The 20,997-nt window shown below is 35.4% G+C and overlaps 1 protein-coding gene, 1 long non-coding RNA gene and 1 pseudogene across 5 annotated transcripts; all 3 read right to left on the bottom strand.

Annotated features, from left to right (window-relative positions):
• LOC112675479 (uncharacterized) lies at nt 1-9,361 on the bottom strand. Of its 4 annotated transcripts, none has more exons than XR_007407383.1 (3): nt 9,044-9,361; nt 7,817-7,976; nt 1-412 (listed from the first exon to the last, which is right to left on the bottom strand). It is a non-coding gene; the product is annotated as an uncharacterized LOC112675479 (long non-coding RNA). The 4 variants fall into 4 exon arrangements; XR_007407382.1 differs by lacking the exon at nt 7,817-7,976 and adding an exon at nt 1,124-1,283; XR_007407384.1 differs by lacking the exon at nt 7,817-7,976 and adding an exon at nt 1,124-1,283 and having other exon boundaries at nt 9,128-9,361.
• On the bottom strand, nt 3,324-4,320 carry LOC125754069 (olfactory receptor 4K1-like; annotated as a pseudogene).
• A 10,151-nt stretch (nt 9,362-19,512) lies between the features above and the next one.
• Nucleotides 19,513-20,619, bottom strand: LOC112675480 (olfactory receptor 4K5). Its single transcript, XM_025472046.3, has one exon. The coding sequence runs from the start codon at nt 20,613-20,615 to the stop codon at nt 19,644-19,646; it is 972 nt and encodes a 323-aa protein (XP_025327831.1). The 5' UTR covers nt 20,616-20,619; the 3' UTR covers nt 19,513-19,643.
• Nucleotides 20,620-20,997: the final 378 nt, after the last annotated feature.

Raw genomic sequence — 20,997 nt, 5'->3', positions numbered from 1 at the left:
TAAAATATCTTGATAGAACTCCAAAACCATAAACAGGCATAATTTTTCTTTTCATTATATTATCTTTTGAAGTTGATTACCTATAAGCCTAGCAGTAAAAAAACAGTCAAAGATATCCTTCTTGATTTACTTTCTGTAGCTACTCCTTCTTCATTCCAGGGAAATTCAACAAATATTTGCTAACAAATGGCTAAATATTCTCTGAATGGAAAGCACAAAAGAAGCAAAGAAGGGACAGATAATTGTTGTAGCATACTTCCCTTTGTTTATCATATGCAGAGCTACCATAAACCAGTATAGTGGAAAATGGAGAAGTGGAGAGCAAGAATTTGCCTCTTTTAGGTGGAGTTTCCAGTTTGACTGAGAGAACAGTGACCTTTCCTTTGAAATCTTCTGGTTGCTGATTTTGCATCTAGAAGACAATTTACAAATTATCTAGTCCAAACACAGTGATGAAATCATGTGTAATATTTATACTTTTAATGATTTTTCCCAGTCCTTTAGTTCTTCCTTATTTTCTCCAAATATGGTGTCCCACTGTTAGTTTCTAAGCTTCCCATCTTTGCTATGAGTCTTCATACCTAAAATATTTGTGTTATAGTCTCGACAATGCATTTTAACTTGTTCTCTGCACTAAGCTGTGCAGAAGCAAGCCCCTCAGGTTGTGCCCTGAGGTAGCGAGGCTCCTCCTCTGCTCCTGACTATACAGTAATAGTATCCTAAGGTAAGGTAATATAAAGCCTCCATCCTTATTCTAGGAAATAGAGTTCATTGGAGAAGTGAGAAATCACTCACTGGAGATCTGATGTCATTCTGCAGTGGGAGTAATTAAGTTTTGCAAAATTACCTTTCCAGGAACAGAATAGGAAAAATTTTTTTTTTGCCAACCAGTTGGCACATAGAAAAGCAAAATATTATTAGATTTTCACTGACTTCCAGTCAGCAAATACTTTTTCAACCACTGATTTCTGTTAAAATAATCAATCTTACAAACGATCACCTAGCCTCAGAGTGGTTCCTCCCATCACGTGGAACTCACTACTTCCCAAGATAGTTCCATCTATTGTTAAATTGCACAACTGGTTCTACTATTAGTAGTTCAATAGAAAAAATGTATTCTCACTTCAACATGTTGGTTTTGCAGATACTTGAAGGTGCTCTCATTTCTTTTCCGTGACAAATCTATTTCTTCTTAAACGTACGTCAACAGTCTTTCCAACTCTATTTTACATAAGTTTTGTAGCTCTTCAAAGGTGATTTAGATGGCGGTTCCAAATAGTCATCTTTACAGAAGGAAATTGAAAATAAGTTTCCATATATATATATATATATATATATATATATGCTTTGTGTGTGCATATATATATACTCTAATAAAGTGTTCACGTACCTAACAATGAATGAACAGTGAGTGATACTGCAGCATTGATTGAAAGAGATAATATGAGACAAATGACATATCTATGAATTTGAGAGTGTAGCATAAAAATTTTTAATCAGATGGATATATTCGAAGATTAAAATTATTTTTTTATATTAAATTTTGCATATGAATTTACATCAGATTATAAAACATGTCAAGAGAAAGTAATTGGAAATTGATAAAATTATTACATGTACATTTTTAGAAACCAAAAAGAATCTGGACAAACTTATGAAAAACAGTTTTAAAATATACTGGTGAGTAATACAAATTCTAAACTGAAATAAAACAAAAGGAACAGGTATGTATAAAGAAATATATCAAGATATGATAAAAGGGACTTAAAGTGAATCTGTAAATATTTTTAAAAATTTAAGCTATGGCCAAATATACTTTATATATAATAGGAAGTTAAGGAAATACTTGTTTTAAATTTTACTTTTTGTGCTTTTACATCTTCAATATTTGTCAAAAGTGTGATCTTCAAAAAAATTAGAAAAATACATTTAATGAGCAAAACTTTCTCTCTCTCTCTCTCTCTCTCTCTCTCTCTCTCTCTCTGTCTCCCCCTCCCTCCCTCCCCCTGGGTCCATGCCCAAAGTTGGGCTTGAACTCATGACCTCAAGATTGAGAATCACATGCTCTACTGACTGAGCCAACCAGGTGCCCCTAATGAGCAAAATTTTATAAAATTACAAACAAAATACAGTGAAGGATGGTTTCCATTCACATTACAAGCAAAAATTTAAGCTATAGCCAAATATACTGATGGAGTAGGATTCGATCCCAGTAAGGACAAATCACTGATATAATTGACTTGCCACCACTTGATGTGGTCTCACTGGGGAATGACATTATATCTTCCATCTTTGCATTTGAATTATGATATGTAGTTTTAAGAAGAAGGCCAAAATGTAAATGACTGAAGAATATAAACAGATCAATAAGACATGGACTGACTTCCATATGAGTTTCTCGTATAGGATTCTTATCTCTATTTGAAAGAGTTGAATATGCTAGCATTTCTGATCACATATTTATAATGACAAGGGGAGAGAGAGGAGGCAAATAAACATTGAAAGGAAAAAGATTCCTATTTCTAAGATCTAAAATCCTAAAGAACCTACAGTTATTCATTTTTAAAAAGATAAGATTAAAATCAAATCTAAGAGGTTGACATGAGGGATTTCTCAGTGTTCAATTCATTGTGTAAAGGATACCAACTACTATGGTAACTTAGTAAGATGACATTAAAGATAAGAGGGACAAAAAGGAGGAGGAAGAAGGGAAAGAGAAAGCATAATGATTAAAACATGTTAGATAAAATTAATGGTACTAATAGAATTTTAAAGATCCTTATTTTTGGAAAAAAGATACTCTGAAAATAAAAGTTTCTACAAATTCCATCCTTCTAATACCTAATGAATGATAGTTTGTTAGTCTTCATTTTTCAAAATATATAAAACAATTAGAAAATCCTTTCCACACTGATTTCCCATGATTTCTAAATCTAAGTAGACCAGGTTCAACATTATATCTCATTTTCTTTTTATTAATTAAGATAGGTACACATTAGAAAAGATACCTAAATATGCCACTTAGTAGTTATGTGACTGACCTTAGAAAATAGAAGTAGATTATTTCTTTAAGGCTGTTTTCATCTCTAAAATTCTAAATGCAGAGGCAGTTATATTATGGAAATATCTAAGAAAATTGTAAAATATTTAAAAGTATTATTAAATATTTTCAAGAGCATTTATACTTAGAATTATAAGCAATGACAAATGGGTTAAAATTATACCTAAATCATGACTGATTTTATACAATTCCCTTGCACTTAGGACAAAAATCCAATCCATAACTCAATAACCCATATCACTAGCAAAAATAATTGGCTTGATGTTGTGATCCAGTAGAGACTCTTCATTCTCATTCAATATTATATTCATTCATGATGATCCCTAGTTTTTCCAGGAGTTCACATGATGGTTTCTCAGCCTTCGCATGGCTGATTTAACATCCTCATTCCTTAGAGAGTAGATGATGGGATTCAACAAGGGTGTACAGACAGTGTAGAATACAGAAAGGAACTTATCCACAGAAAGCCTGCTAAAAGGCCATATATAGAAGTAAATGCAGGGCCCAAAGAAAAGAATCACTACTGTGATGTGAGCAGTTAATGTAGAAAGTGCCTTGGATGACCCACTAGAGGACCGGTGACGAACAGTAATCAAAATTATGGTGTAGGAAATAACTAAAGCTAGAAAACAGCCCAATGATATCAGGCCCACTGTTAGTTAGGGTCATAATTTCCATTTCATAAGTATCCATACAAGCCAGCTCTATCACCAGGGGAAGGTCACAAAAGAAGCTATTTACCTCATTGGGGCCACAGAATGGCAGATCCACTGTAAAAGCCAAGTGACTTATAGAATGAAGAATACCCACAGCCCAGGAAATAAACACAAAAATTATACATAGGCTCCGATTCATAATTGTGCTATAGTGTAGGGGCTTACAGATGGCTATAAATCTATCATATGCCATAGCAACAAGCAGCAGCATCTCACTCCCAACAAAACTATGAAGAAGGAATATCTGGGCCATACAGCCCTCAAAAGAGATAGTCTTGTGTTCAACAAAGAAGTCCATAAGCATCTTGGGGGTGGCAAAATTAGATTGGCAGATATCAATGAAAGAAAGATTACCGAGCAGAAAATACATAGGAGAGTTCAAATGGGAATCAGAGGAAATTATAACAATGATCATAATGTTGCCCAGCACTGATGTCACATACACTAAAGAGAAGATGGCAAAAAAGAAAGCTGAAGTTCCCAAGAATTAGAAAGTCCCAGAAGCACAAACTCAGACACCACTGATTCATTTGTATGAGCCATGGAGCCAGTCTCCTGTTACCTAAGTAAAAGAAAATCAGGAAAGATCACAATGGTGGTACTATATCTAGTATATATGCAAAATAAATATGATAAGATTTCAACTAAAGGTCAATTTAATTTAATGAAATTGTATAATCAATTGACTAACATCTGGACTGCTGTGGAAAGTAGAAGTATGGGAATTGGGGATGCTATGGATACTATCATAATTCAGTAAATAAGATACATGTATTAGAAAATAAAAAATTAAATGCAAAACAAACAAATGTAAGCGATACATTAATATTACAATATTAGTAAGATGAAAGAAATTACTTCTAAATGGTGAAGTAAGGTGTCCAAACTTAAAAGTCTGGAATTTGCCAGCCAAAACTGAAGGAAAAGCCTATTTCAAGCAAAGGGAATATCAGGAAGAAAAATACAAGGGTAAAAGTATGAAGTCATTTTCATGATGCCATGAATTGAATAGCCTTGCTGGAGAAAGGTATGCTAAGGACCAATCAAATCAAAGATGGAAATGATAGATCAGGAGCAAAACACAGTTGTAATTAACACCTTGAAAGGATGGCTAAGTGGACTGCAGCAATATTCTTGAAATTGAAAATCATAAAGTGCTTGACAATGTTTTAAGAAGCTTAGTGGAAGCAGTTTGCCACATTATGAAAATAAGAGGCAATGTTGATACTTTGAAAGTTTCTTTAAAAATCAAGAGTGTTTTTTTCATCTATTTAACACTAGTTTATCAGAGTCCACCTTCTGTCACATAAAGATCAATTTCGAATGAACCACCAGTGTGTTTTTTCAGTGTTTTCTGACTCTGCCTTTTGTCTCTTCCTAAACACACCTGACACACCTGGATTTATCAAAATCTGTGTCACCTTTCATAACTCATCCTTTTGGAAATAATCCATATAACTATACATGATGCCTTCTGCATGCATAATAGATTTTCAGAAGAGTAAAGTTTAGTGTTTAAATTTCCCCTTGAATTTTTTTTTTTTTTTTTTGTCATTGAACACCATGTGGCCACTTGATCCCAGAAGAAAATTCTATATAACATCTGGGGGTTCAGGAATCATTTTTGACTTTAGTCCTATGTACCTAACAATACACAGTAGGTATTTATTATTATACTGATTCAAGTTTTGTATTCTGTGTTTGTCCATGACATATATAACTAATATAAATATTTAAAGCTTTAAAAGCAAAATTGTACAGGTAAACATAAATCAATTAAAAATATTTAAACTGTTATAAGCTTTCATTATGGTTGTCGAAGCACTAAGTCTTACCCTTTCAATAATTTCCATCTTTGCATTTGAATTATGATATGTAGTTTAAGAAGAAGGCCAAAATGTAAATGACTGAAGAATATAAACAGATCAATAAGACATGGACTGACTTCCATATGAGTTTCTCGTATAGGATTCTTATCTCTATTTGAAAGAGTTGAGCCAATGCTAGCATTTCTGATCACATATTTATAATGCAAAGGGGAGAGAAGGAGGCAAATAAACATTGAAAGGAAAAAGATTCCTATTTCTAAGATCTAAAATCCTAAAGAACCTACAGTTATTCATTTTTAAAAAGATAAGATTAAAATCTCAAATCTAAGAGGTTGACATGAGGGATTTCTTTCAGTGTTCAATTCATTGTGTAAAGGATACCAACTACTATGGTAACTTAGTAAGATGACATTAAAGAGTAAGAGGGACAAAAGGAGGAGGAGGAAGAAGGGAAAGAGAAAGCATAATGATTAAAACATGTTAGATAAAATTAATGGTACTAATAGAATTTTTAAAGATCCTTATTTTTGGAAAAAAAGATACTCTGAAAATAAAAGTTTCTACAAATTCCATCCTTCTAATACCTAATGAATGATAGTTTGTTAGTCTTCATTTTTCAAAATATATAAAACAATTAGAAAATCCTTTCCACACTGATTTCCCATGATTTCTAAATCTAAGTAGACCAGGTTCAACATTATATCTCATTTTCTTTTTATTAATTAAGATAGGTACACATTAGAAAAGATACCTAATATATGCCACTTAGTAGTTATGTGACTGACCTTAGAAAATAGAAGTAGATTATTTCTTTAAGGCTGTTTTCATCTCTAAAATTCTAAATGCAGAGGCAGTTATATTATGGAAATATCTAAAGTTTACACAAGTCACTCAACATTTCTTGGGCTATCTATGCACAGAACACCCAGAAGCTTTTCCATTGATGAGACATTCATGTTTTTATCACCAGAAAATTCCAGAGATACAAATATTTTCAGATCATAAAATATACTATAAGAGAATTTCTTCATTCTAATGTAAGACCAAGTCTGATATATAGAAGTTGATGTTACATCAGTACCCATCTAAAATATCTTGATAGAACTCCAAAACCATAAACAGGCATAATTTTTCTTTTCATTATATTATCTTTTGAAGTTGATTACCTATAAGCCTAGCAGTAAAAAAACAGTCAAAGATATCCTTCTTGATTTACTTTCTGTAGCTACTCCTTCTTCATTCCAGGGAAATTCAACAAATATTTGCTAACAAATGGCTAAATATTCTCTGAATGGAAAGCACAAAAGAAGCAAAGAAGGGACAGATAATTGTTTGTAGCATACTTCCCTTTGTTTATCATATGCAGAGCTACCATAAACCAGTATAGTGGAAAATGGAGAAGTGGAGAGCAAGAATTTGCCTCTTTTAGGTGGAGTTTCCAGTTTGACTGAGAGAACAGTGACCTTTCCTTTGAAATCTTCTGGTTGCTGATTTTGCATCTAGAAGACAATTTACAAATTATCTAGTCCAAACACAGTGATGAAATCATGTGTAATATTTATACTTTTAATGATTTTTCCCAGTCCTTTAGTTCTTCCTTATTTTCTCCAAATATGGTGTCCCACTGTTAGTTTCTAAGCTTCCCATCTTTGCTATGAGTCTTCATACCTAAAATATTTGTGTTATAGTCTCGACAATGCATTTTAACTTGTTCTCTGCACTAAGCTGTGCAGAAGCAAGCCCCTCAGGTTGTGCCCTGAGGTAGCGAGGCTCCTCCTCTGCTCCTGACTATACAGTAATAGTATCCTAAGGTAAGGTAATATAAAGCCTCCATCCTTATTCTAGGAAATAGAGTTCATTGGAGAAGTGAGAAATCACTCACTGGAGATCTGATGTCATTCTGCAGTGGGAGTAATTAAGTTTTGCAAAATTACCTTTCCAGGAACAGAATAGGAAAAATTTTTTTTTTGCCAACCAGTTGGCACATAGAAAAGCAAAATATTATTAGATTTTCACTGACTTCCAGTCAGCAAATACTTTTTCAACCACTGATTTCTGTTAAAATAATCAATCTTACAAACGATCACCTAGCCTCAGAGTGGTTCCTCCCATCACGTGGAACTCACTACTTCCCAAGATAGTTCCATCTATTGTTAAATTGCACAACTGGTTCTACTATTAGTAGTTCAATAGAAAAAATGTATTCTCACTTCAACATGTTGGTTTTGCAGATACTTGAAGGTGCTCTCATTTCTTTTCCGTGACAAATCTATTTCTTCTTAAACGTACGTCAACAGTCTTTCCAACTCTATTTTACATAAGTTTTGTAGCTCTTCAAAGGTGATTTAGATGGCGGTTCCAAATAGTCATCTTTACAGAAGGAAATTGAAAATAAGTTTCCATATATATATATATATATATATATATGCTTTGTGTGTGCATATATATATACTCTAATAAAGTGTTCACGTACCTAACAATGAATGAACAGTGAGTGATACTGCAGCATTGATTGAAAGAGATAATATGAGACAAATGACATATCTATGAATTTGAGAGTGTAGCATAAAAATTTTTAATCAGATGGATATATTCGAAGATTAAAATTATTTTTTTATATTAAATTTTGCATATGAATTTACATCAGATTATAAAACATGTCAAGAGAAAGTAATTGGAAATTGATAAAATTATTACATGTACATTTTTAGAAACCAAAAAGAATCTGGACAAACTTATGAAAAACAGTTTTAAAATATACTGGTGAGTAATACAAATTCTAAACTGAAATAAAACAAAAGGAACAGGTATGTATAAAGAAATATATCAAGATATGATAAAAGGGACTTAAAGTGAATCTGTAAATATTTTTAAAAATTTAAGCTATGGCCAAATATACTTTATATATAATAGGAAGTTAAGGAAATACTTGTTTTAAAATTTTACTTTTTGTGCTTTTACATCTTCAATATTTGTCAAAAGTGTGATCTTCAAAAAAATTAGAAAAATACATTTAATGAGCAAAACTTTCTCTCTCTCTCTCTCTCTCTCTCTCTCTCTCTCTCTCTGTCTCCCCCTCCCTCCCTCCCCCTGGGTCCATGCCCAAAGTTGGGCTTGAACTCATGACCTCAAGATTGAGAATCACATGCTCTACTGACTGAGCCAACCAGGTGCCCCTAATGAGCAAAATTTTATAAAATTACAAACAAAATACAGTGAAGGATGGTTTCCATTCACATTACAAGCAAAAATTTAAGCTATAGCCAAATATACTGATGGAGTAGGATTCGATCCCAGTAAGGACAAATCACTGATATAATTGACTTGCCACCACTTGATGTGGTCTCACTGGGGAATGACATTATATCAGGTTATCAGGATCAGTCCCTTGTGCTAATCAAGTGTTCAGGAGCAGCAGCAGCACTTAGGAGACTAACCTTAATAAAAGGGATTCCATGGCTTTGGTCTCAGGTGGACACTGATGTGAGATACAAAAATCCACACACTTTGTGCCTACTCACCTAGAGCTATCCTCATTTTTCCAATTTTGATCTTTTAAGACCTCTACCAAACCAGCAAAACTATTTTTCACTGTCTAGGAATTCGTATTTATTCTTACTTAGGACCAATTTTCCATCCCAAATTTGATAATTGAGTGAAATATTTATGGCTTTTCCCAGTAATAGAATTTTCCTTTGCCAGTTTCCAGTAGAGTCATCTGAGTGGGCAAGAATGCAGCAGTTGTCCATTTTTCAGCTTGCATCAAGACATAGAATCAAGCCACTTCTAGAAATCCTTCTATGACACCATAAACTTAATCTGAAGTAAAGGTACTGATGCAACAAAAGGAGATAGTATAGAATTCTGGACTACTTAATCGTGCCAATTACCTGTGCTTTTTTACCTGCTTCAGTCTGGCCCTAGATTTACCAGTTGCAATACATGACAGCTTACTACTGTGACAGCTAGAAATTGTGACTTGCTATACTTGGTTTATAACAAGCGGTGTTAGTCACGTAGTTACCTGAAAACCCATGGTCTCTGTCAAAAGAAAACTCATTCTCTGATAGGGACCTGCAGCACCCTAGGATTTGCTTTTCAGCCAGTGTGTAGTTCTCTGCTGCAGGATGCAGGGTGTCTTTTCCAGGATCCTAGGAGTTAGCATCATCATTCTTCTAAGTGACTTTGCCAAAGAATCTACACAGTGCTCTTATTTATCATCCATATCTTTATTTCATTGGTTTTCCTGGCTTATGAAGCTTGAATACCAGGGTAGCTTGCACTCAAGACTGGACTTAGTACAGAAGATTCATTGTAAGCTGGAAATCCTGTGTGAGTCAAGCTAAAATTATGCTAAAGATCTGTGAGCCTGTAAGCATTGTGTCTCTTTCTCAGTGGTAAGGATACAAAAGAAATTACATGTCTTGTATGCTATGAAGGAATTACGTATCATGCCCCAGAGTATTCAAACCTTTAAAACCTGAATGATTTGGCAGATCCCTGAAATGGTAGGGATGATCTCTTACCCTCTTTTGTGTCAATTTCTGTTCACAGGTCCAATCACTGTGTGCTTTTAACGTAGTGGACTAGTATGATGATATATAGATTCCTGGACCATTGTTTCCTAAGGACTGTATTGTGACAAAGTACAAGAACCAATATGGAAATGGGTCAACTGCAAATATTTCAGAGGGCTAGGGAGTGACTGAATTTTTTTTAATTGTGAAAACTCTGGCACAATATAGAGTTGAAGGTTTTCTTCTTTGACATTTCAGTTACTTTGGGCAATCTTCATGTATTGGGTCCCTATATAGTTTGGAATTTTAAGATACTGAAAATACAGCATGTTATATGGCAAGGATCTTCTCCAAAGGAAAGTTTTTATGATGAAATATAGTTTTTGTCAAAAAAAGTAAAAATACCTATCATGAAATATTAGATCTCAACTCTGCTGTTAGATTCTTCTTTCCCATTTTCAGTCTTCTAAAAACCATTGGGAAGTGTCTCGACATCACTTAATGTGTTTCTCCTGAAGGTTTCTGTTACTCTGCATTTTTAGAAATTATTCTGCTAATGCTTTCCTTTTACCCTGTGGCTAACTTGAAACAGATTATTTCCAGTTATTCAGACTTTAATGGAGCTAAACCTTCTTCACTTTTTATCCCAAGCTAGCATCTTGAGGTACACTTTCCTCTGGCCATATTGTCTTTTATCTTGAGTCTGTTCCATCACTTCAGCTCTCTCGGCTATGCATTACATTTCTGTACCTTGTCTAAAGTGTTACTCATCTACTTAGCTTATACACATAGCAGAAGTAATTTAAATTCTGAGAGCTGAGGGAGGGAACAAACAAGTCTCCCCTGGTTTTTGGTATTATATCTTCTACTTTTTAAATAGTCACATTATGAAAACACTTTGGGAATTTTATCACCTACCATAGACAAAGTCCCTGTTCTTATGAAGCTTAGTTCTGTCAGGGAGAACTATATTAATCAAATGAGGATATAGGTTAGTGTGGTATATGAGTAGAGAGCCAAGAGCCTTATTAACTGGGTTAGTGAGGACTTTTTTTTTTCCTTTTGTCTCAAGAGTAATGGATAAGAATTGAAAGATTTTAAGGAGGTGACCTGATCAAAAGCAAGTAATTTGTCCAAGATCACATAAAAATAATTTAGTCTGTACTTGGATTTGACAAGTGTTTTGACAAGCATTACCAAAGTTATTTTCAGATCTCTAAAATATACATTTCTGATTTCCCCATTTTTATGCAGTTTAATTTCTCTACCAGTTTCTCAAGTGGTATAGGAAAAGTCTACAGAAATCTGTGAAGCAGATAGAAAGAAAAGATAATTTCAAATTATCATTTTGAAATACCTGTAGAAAAAAATATACCAAATTAGATTAAGATTTTTTTAAGATTTATTTATTTATTTATGAGACACACAGACTGAGAGAGAGAGAGAGAGAGACAGGGACATAGGCAGAGGGAGAAGCTGGCTCCTCGCAGGAATCCCAATGCAGGACTCCATCCCAGATCTCGGTATCATGACTGGAGCCAAAAGCTGGTGACCAACCACTGAGCCACCCAGGCATCCCTAAAATTAGTTTTAAACAGAATATAACATCAGCTTCTACTGCACTAAATGTCACATCCAGCTGAAATATATTGCTAGTTACCTTGAATAGTTGATAAAAAGTAAATTAAAAATGCATTGGTTTCAGTATTATGAATGTCTTTGTTTACTTGGAACTAGAGTAATTTGAAATATTTATGAAAAAAACTTATTAAAGTCTATAACTCTTGGCTTTATAGTTTGTTTTTTATCATTGAATGTATGACACACAAATGCAGGAGCAGAGTGGTGTTGCTTCTGCCTTGGTAATGATGTTAAGGCCTACAGGGTAAAGAAAACAAGCAGATTTATCTTTTCAAACTGAAAGTACTTCAGTAAGATATTTCTATAAAAACCAGACTGATGATTACAATTTTAACACAAACCTTAAGGATTCAGTGTCATAAACACTTGAATTATCCATTTTCCCTTGTTACAGAGCACTCTACAAGGTTTCCTATCACATTAAAAAAAAGTCCATGAATGGGGAAAAACAAACAAGCAAAACAAAACGATGGGGGAAAAAGTGCTGAATCACTGGAAAGAGTCACATTGGCTTGGAGCAGAGACTGAAATTTTATTTTTGTATTATTTTTTTAAGATAGCAAATACTTAATTTGTTGTCTTACCAAGAGAAAAACATTTAAATAGCTTGCAAAATGATATAACATACTTCATAGATGCAGGATTCTGCACCTTTTGGAATATGCTGTGGATGAATTTCACGTCAGTATATAAACAGATGAAAACGCTAACATTTTTTGGTTCACCCAGCTCCTGAATTTCCTCATTATGTGTCATATTTTATGAACCACTTTTAGATGCTTCTGATTTTTCAGTATCTTCAAAATACTTAAATGTTTCTGTATCTACGAGTCCAGTCAGGAGACAGAAACCACACTGGTATTTTGAACAAGGAATATTGAATAAACACTTATTTAAATGGTAATAAGAGGTTACAAAAAAGATGAAAGAGAGCTCTAGATAATGTGCTAGGGCTGAAAGAGAGAACCCAAGCAAAGAATACACTTGGAAGGGGGTTTCAGAACTCTCTGGGAAGAGCATATGACTAGGTCCCTGGATAGCAAGTTCCCTAGATTGCCTTGTGGCAAAGCTGGTCCATAGATGGAGAGAATGAGGAGCAGGAAATTAAGGCTGAGGCTGGCAACAAAACTTGCTGGAGGCTGAGTGCCACTGGGTGGGCCATTGCAGCTGCACTGTAGGAGAAAGAAATTAAGGACACTGGAAGTGGGAAGAGAAGCCTCTTTTTTCTGTAGCATTTATCAAGCATCCTATCCTGACAAAGGTAAAAGGTTTGAGTCCAGGTATGGTATCATAAAGCAGGCCAATGAAGGGTGGACGTGATGTCAAGAGACAGCAAATATTATAAAATTAATAAATCTATAGAGCTGCTTTGTCAAGAAGTACACAGAGGGAAAAATATGATTCGTTTTTATTAAATGGAATATTTCATTTTTAGCAATTTATCTGCTCTTGCTACTCTTTTGATGAGAGGAAACTCCACACACTATTGTGACCATTGCTCTTTTTCTTGGCATGCATTAGCTAGAAATTCTTCTAACAGCTCTGAAATTGTGTCTAAGAAAATAGTCAATTTCATCAACATTCAAAATGTAGGACTTGGAATATCCAGCTTGTCAGGAGATTATACCAAGATTTAAGAATAAAATGTGTTTTTCTTTATCCATTCATCCTTCGATGGCTCCTTCCACAGTTTGGCTATTGTGGACATTGCTGCTATAAACATCGGGGTGCAGCTGTCCTGGCTTTTCATTGCATCTGTATCTTTGGAGTAAATCCCCAGCAGTGCAATTGCTGGGTCATAAGGCAGATCTATTTTTAACTCTTTGAGGAAACTCCACACAGTTTTCCGAAATGGCTGCACCAGTTCACATTCCCACCAACAGTGCAAGAGGGTTCCCTTTCTCCGCATCCTCTCCAACATTTGTGGTTTCCCTCCTTGTTAATTTTCCCCATTCTCACTGGTGTGAGGTGGTATCTTTTTGTGGTTTTGATTTGCATTTCCCTGATGGTAAGTGATGTGGAAGGGGAGGTGGGCAGGAGGTGGGGGTGACTGGGTGATGGGCACTGATGGGGGCACTTGATGGGATGAGCACTGGGTGTTATTTTATATGTTGGCAAATTGAACACCAATAAAAAATAAATTTATAAAATAAATAAATAAATAAATAAATAAATAAATATAAAAGTATTTAAAGAGAAAAAAAATGTGTTTTTCTCTATTACATGAAAACTTGCTGGCCTTCCAGGCATTCTTTGGAAGAACTTCACTGAAATATAAATAACATTTCATTTTATCTTGAATGAGACCTTGCAAAAGTAATTTGTTTGTAAGGAACATAAGTGGGACACCTGGGTAGCTCAGTGGTTGAGAGTCTTGCCTTTGACCCAGGTCATGATACCTGGGTGCTAGGATCGAGTCCCGCATCAGGCTCCCTGCTTCTCCCTCTGCCTATGTCTCTGCATCTCTCTGTGTGTTTCTCATGAATAAATAAATAAAATAATTTTTTAAAAAAGGAACATAAGTGATACCTGGGAAAAAATTCAATGAATTTGGGAAAATTTGGGTTCTTTGACTCAAACATTTCCTCTTCTGTAAATATTAGTTTTGAGAGTTCAGATTCCAGTTCTTTTTTAAAATGTATTTATTAGAGAGAGCACACATATGTGAATGGGGGAAGGGACAGCAGGAGAGGGAAGGAAGCAGACTCCTGGCTGAACTGGATCCCAGGACCCTGACATCATGACCTAGCCAAAATCGAGAGTGTGATGCTTAACCGAATGAGCTACCCAGAGGCCTCCTGATTCTATTTCTTAATACTTATTAAATTTCAAAGATTCCATTAAGATAAAAGTCTAATTCAGTATCATAGGGAGCATATATTTTCCCCATTAAAGAGCACTATACATTTTTTTTATTGGAGTTCAATTTGCCAACATATAGCATAACACCCAGTGCTCATCCCATCAAGTGCCCCCCTCAGTGCCCGTCATGCAGTCACCCCCACCCCCCCGCCACCTCCCTTTCCACCACCCCTTGTTCATTTCCCAGAGTTAAGAGTCTCTCATGTTCTGTCTCCCTTTCTGATATTTCCCACTCATTTTTTCTCCTTTCCCCTTTATTCCCTTTCACTATTTTTTATGAATGAGACCATATAATCAGTTCTTTATAGATCTTGGACACTAGCCCTTTATCTGATAGGTCATTTGCAAATATCTTCTCCCATTCTGTAGGTTGTCTTTTAGTTTTGTTGACTGTATCTTTTGTTGTGCAAAAGCTTCTTATCTTGATGAAGTCCCCATAGTTCATTTTTGCTTTTGTTTTTCTTGCCTTCATGGATGTATCTTGCAAGAAGTTACTGTGACCGAGTTCAAAAAGGGTGTTGCCTGTGTTCTCCTCTAGGATTTTGATGGAATCTTGTCTCACATTTAGATCTTTCATCCATTTTGAGTTTATTTTTGTATATGGTGTAAGAGAATGATCCCAGTCATCAAAAACATCCCAAGACACAAAGTCCAGAGCCAGATGGCTTCCCAGGGGAATTCTATCAAACGTTTAAAGAAGATACCATACCTATTCTACTAAAGCTGTTTGGAAAAATAGAAAGAGATGGAGTACTTCCAAACTCATTCTATGAGGCCAGCATCACCTTCATTCCAAAACCAGACAAAGACCCCACCAAAAAGGAGAATTATAGACCCATATCCCTGATGAACATGGATGCAAAAATTCTCAACAAGATACTAGTCAATAGGATCCAACAATACATTAAGAAGATTATTAACGATGACCAAGTGGGATTTATCCCTGGGATACAAGGCTAGTTCAACACTCGGAAAGCAATCAAAGCGATTGATCATATCAGCAAGAGAAAAAACAAGAACCATATGATCCTCTCAAGAGATGCAGAGAAAGCATTTGACAAAATATAGCATCCATTCCTGATCAAAACTCTTCAGAGTGTAGGGATAGAAGGAACATTCCTCAGCATCTTAAGAACCATCTATGAAATGCCTACAGCAAATATTCTCAATGGGGAAACACTGGGAGCCTTTCCCCTAAGTTCAGGAACACGACAGGGATGTCCACTCTCACTACTGCTATTCAACATAGTACTAAAGGTCCTAGCCTCAGCAAATAGGCAACAAAAAGAAATAAAAGGCATTTAAATTGGCAAAGAAGAAGTCAAACTCCCCCTCTTCACATATGACATGATACTGTACATAGAAAACCAAAGACTCCACCCCCAAGATTGCTAGAACCCATACAGCAATTCGGCAGTGCGGCAGGACACAAAATCAATGCCTAGAAGTCAGTGGCATTTCTGTACACTAACAAATGAGACTGAAGAAAGAGAAATTAAGGAATCAATCCCATTTACAATTGCACCCAAAAGCATAAGATACCTAGGAATAAACCTAACCAAAGACGGAAAAGATCTATACCCTAAAAACTACAGAACACTTCTGAAAGAAATTGAGGAAGACACAAAGAGATGGAAAAATGTTCCATGCTCATGGATTGGAAGAATTAATATTGTGAAAATGTCAATGCTACCTAGGTCATTTATACATTTAATGCAATCCCTATCAAAATACCATGGAATTTCTTCAGAGAGTTGGAACAAATTATTTTAAGATTTGTGTGGAATCAAAAAGACACCGAATAGCCAGAGGAATTTTAAAAAAGAAAACCATAGCTGGGGGCATCAGAATTCCAGATTTCTGCTTGAACTACAAAGCTGTGGTCATCAAGACAGTGTGGTACCTGCACAGAAACAGACACATAGATCAATGGAACAGAATAGAGAATCCAGAAGCGGACTTTATGGTCAATTAATATTCGACAAAGTAGTAAAGACTATCCACTGGAAAAAGACAGTCTCTTCAATAAATGGCGCGGGAAAATTGGACAATCTACATTTTTTAAACTGAAAACCAGCTGCCTTCTCATTAAAATGTAGAAATGAAAAAAATTAAAATTACTTAAATGAATTGTATTTATATTACCTTTAGTAAACCGTACCTATTCTACTAAAGCTGTTCAAAAAGATAGAAAGAGATGGAATACTTCCAAACTCATTCTATGAGGCCAGCATCACCTTAATTCCAAAACCAGACAGAGACACTACCAAAAAGGAGAATTATAGACCCATATCCCTGATGAACATGGATACTAGACAATAAGATCCTACAATATATTTTTTTTAATTTTTTTATTTATTTATGATAGTCACAGAGAGAGAGAGAGAGACAGAGACACAGGCAGAGGGAGAAGCAGGCTCCATGCACCGGGAGCCTGATGTGGGATTCGATCCCGGGTCTCCAGGATCGCGCCCTGGGCCAAAGGCAGGCGCCAAACCGCTGCGCCACCCAGGGATCCCAGATCCTACAATATATTAAGAAGATTATTCACCATGACCAAGTGGGATTTATCCCCGAGATGCAAGGCTGGTTCAACACTCGTAAAACAATCAGTGTGATTCATCATATCAGCAAGAGAAAAAACAAGGACCATAGGATCCTCTCAATAGATGCAGAGAAAGCATTTGACAAAATACAGCAACCATTCCTGATCAAATCTCTTCAGAGTGTAGAGATAGAGGGAACATTCCTCAGCATCTTAAAAGCCATCTACGAAAAGCCCACAGCAAATATCATTCTCAATGGGGAAACACTGGGAGCCTTTCCACTAAGATCAGGAACACGACAGGGATGTCCACTCTCACCACTGCTATTCAACATAGTACTAGAAGTCCTAGCCTCAGCAATCAGACAACAAATAGAAATAAAAGGCATTCAAATTGGCAAAAAAGAAGTCAAACTCTCCCTCTTCGCAGATGACATGACACTCTACTAGAAAACCCAAAAGCTCCACCCCCAAGATTGCTAGAACTCATACAGCAATTTGACAGTGTGGCAGGATACAAAATCAATGCCCAGAACTCAGTGGCATTTCTATATACTAACAATGAGACCAAAGAAAGAGAAATTAAGGAGTCAATCCTATTTACAATTGCACCTAAAAATAAAGGATATAGTTTTATAAATTATGTTTATGCTTGATTTATATGAATGAAATAGGTTTTTGAAGTAAAATAATAATGTATATTCAATCTTATGTTTAAGAGTTTATGCTGTTGTTTGGGAAGGAGATTTATGATATTTATCATATTTTCAAAAAAATCCATAGTCAAAGAATGTTATGAGTAACTGAGTAGCTATAACTGGTGCAGTTAACCAGATTACATACTTTCTGAATTTCTTAACACATTCATTTTCACTATTTATTATATTTAACATAACATTTTTATAAAATACCCAACAAGAAATTCAGTTTCATAGTAGGATAATCAAATCACCTACCATTGAAAAAAGAATGAAATTAATAAGCCTTTTAATGAATTCCACCTCCCTAATATTTTGGTACTGCCAGATGGTTAAGAGAAAATCATGCAGTGCTTAGTCTTTTATTCAAGAAGAGGAATCATAAGGCTGGACCTCATTCCTTGAATAGAATACAAGGCAGCCTGCATGGTATAGAGTCAGGAAACATCGGAAAGATCTCTTATTTGTGCCCCTGTTTTACATCTAGTCTGCGAAGTCTCCTTTCTCACTATTGATGGTATTATATCCTAAAATTAGAAAGAAGTGTGTATATATTCTTGGAAGAGGTAACTGATGTATTTAAATTTAGACATCAGTATAAATTACTGTTATGCTTTGCTTAATGGAAAGTAAACTTTGAGAGTAGAAAAGAGCAAAGAATATCAGGTCTCAGAAGAACCAGAATGCTATGGAGAGAGTAAAGATTGAGGGGTGGGAGAAGGGGAAATTCCCAAGGTTTTTTCAATATTTTACTTAATGATGCTTTATTATGTTTGGGTTCAGAAAAGGTGAGATGGAATTGGGAAGATAAGAAGGCAAACAACAAAAAGTAAATTTAGTGTTTTTATCCTTGGCATAAAGGAGAGAGTAATGTTTATGTCTGTCTAATTGCCTTTTATGAATTGAGGAGTTTGGGGGGGGAAAGACCTAAAAACTTTGATCAATATTAATAAATCCCCTAGTCATCCCTAGAAATCAGGGTAGAGCTCCAGAGGTATTTCAGTGTCCAGGTTACAGTTGAGTTGTATGTTTATCATTGATTCATTGTCACTAAGAACTCCATGTTTGGTCCCAATGCAAAGACTTGCATAGCTTCTTATAGAACGGGCTAAAGAGTCTGTGTTTTCAGAGTAAACTGATCACAGAAAGATCATTAAGTGAAAGATTTAAAATGCAAGCTCCTGATTATGTATAATTCATTTTAAAGCATTGTTAGTTATTAGGAAACAATATGGGATAGGCATAATGTTGGGGGAGGGATTTCATAATCTAAGAATCTCCACTTAGGTATACACACTTAAATCAGTGAATGGCTATTTTCTGGGTGGGTAAATTCAGTTTCACATTCCTAAGTATTATTTATCTATCTAGATTCTTCAGGCATATAAATGAGGAAACTCATAAGACCAGGAAAAATACTTAAATTCATGCTCACCAAAGAATCAGGTACTCATTTTTTCCCTATCATATTCCTATTTACCAGCAACTAAGGCCATATTTACCTGCAACTAAGGCAGTGAAAGCATTTATACTATCCACATATCGTCATTCTACATTTTATTTCCAAAACCAGTAATCATGATACATTTTTCCGTATTTTTTTACATTTAGCTTTTGCTTAGATGATACCTGGAAAGGGCCTAGTTAATATCCATCAGATATTCTCTATTTCATCTTCTTCATCACTTCCATCATAGTTGAGATATGGCACAAGAATACATTGAAAATATTTATAGACAGAGTATTGATTTGAGGAATTTGAAGGGATTGTGTATTAATAAAGAGAACTCCTCACTGCTAGTGGAATTTCAGAAATTTTCTTGGGCCTCAGGTAATAGGTCATAATATTCCTCATGGCAGCCTTCATATCCCTGTTCCTTAGTGTATAGATAATGGGGTTTAGAATGGGAGTGAACACAGTGTAAAATATGGCAAGAAGTTTATCCACAGGGTAAGTGGTAAAGGGCCACACATAGATGAAAATGCAAGGTCCAAAGAACAAAATTACTACAGTGATATGGGCAGCCAGTGTAGAAAATGCCTTGGCCATTGCAGCGGAAGACTTAAACCAGACAGTGACAAGAATAATGATGTCAGAGCCAACTAAGAGAGAGAAAGTGCTTACGGAGAGAATACCACTATTGACTACAATGAGTATTTCAATGATGTAAGAGTCCAGGCAGGCAAGTTTGGTCACTCGAGGAAGATCACAAAAAAAGCTGTCTACTACATTAGGTCCACAAAAAGGTAGGGTCACGGTAAACGATAACTGACTTAATGTGTGCACCAAGCCCACAGCCCAGGAGACTATTACCAGGACAGTGCACGTCCTTTGACTCATGATGACTACATAGTGTAGAGGTTTGCATATGGCTACATATCTATCATAGGCCATGGAGACAAGTAGTACCATCTCTCCTCCAGTAAAAAGGTGAATGAAGAATATCTGAGCTATGCAGCCATTGAAGGAAATGGTCTTCTGTTCACTCAGGAAATCTACAATCATCTTAGGGGTAGCAAAAGAAGCCTGACAGATGTCCACAAAGGAGAGATTTCCTAGGAGGAAGTACATGGGGGAGTGCAGACTGTTATCAGAAGTTACTGTGATGATTATGAGAAGGTTTCCCAGCACAATGATGACATATAACACAGAGAAAAAAACAAAAAAGAAAAGCTGGAGCTCCTGAGAACTGGAGAGTCCCAGCAATACAAATTCAGACACCACTGAAGAATTGACCTTATCCATGGATCCAGGCTGTAAACAGGCTCTGCAACAATCCTAAGGGAGGAGAAATAGGAAGGGATCAGAATTCTGAATCACACAGACTTTTAATGCAAAAGATTCTAAGATCCCAGATGTAATATGCATTTGCTGAATAAAAAATTGTCAAGAGATCATGATAATATATCTGGAGAGAAGGAAGGAGCTTAGGACAATGTTTAAATAACACTGAAATTTTTTGTCTTCTCATTAGAACCCCTTGAGTTTTGGATAGTCTTAATAATCTGTCACACAATAGTAAACAGGCTTATCTATGAACTTATTCATGATCACAAGACAGGAAGAGTCACTCAAAGCCAGTTCTGTGGGCTCTGTAGATTGGCAAAAATAATTTGCATATATTGTT

This window comes from Canis lupus, chromosome 30, assembly GCF_003254725.2.
Source record: "Canis lupus dingo isolate Sandy chromosome 30, ASM325472v2, whole genome shotgun sequence".
In the NCBI taxonomy this organism is placed as follows: domain Eukaryota; kingdom Metazoa; phylum Chordata; class Mammalia; order Carnivora; family Canidae; genus Canis; species Canis lupus.
Note: the sequence above shows the minus strand (reverse complement) of the source record. Positions and strands in the feature narration are given on the sequence as shown.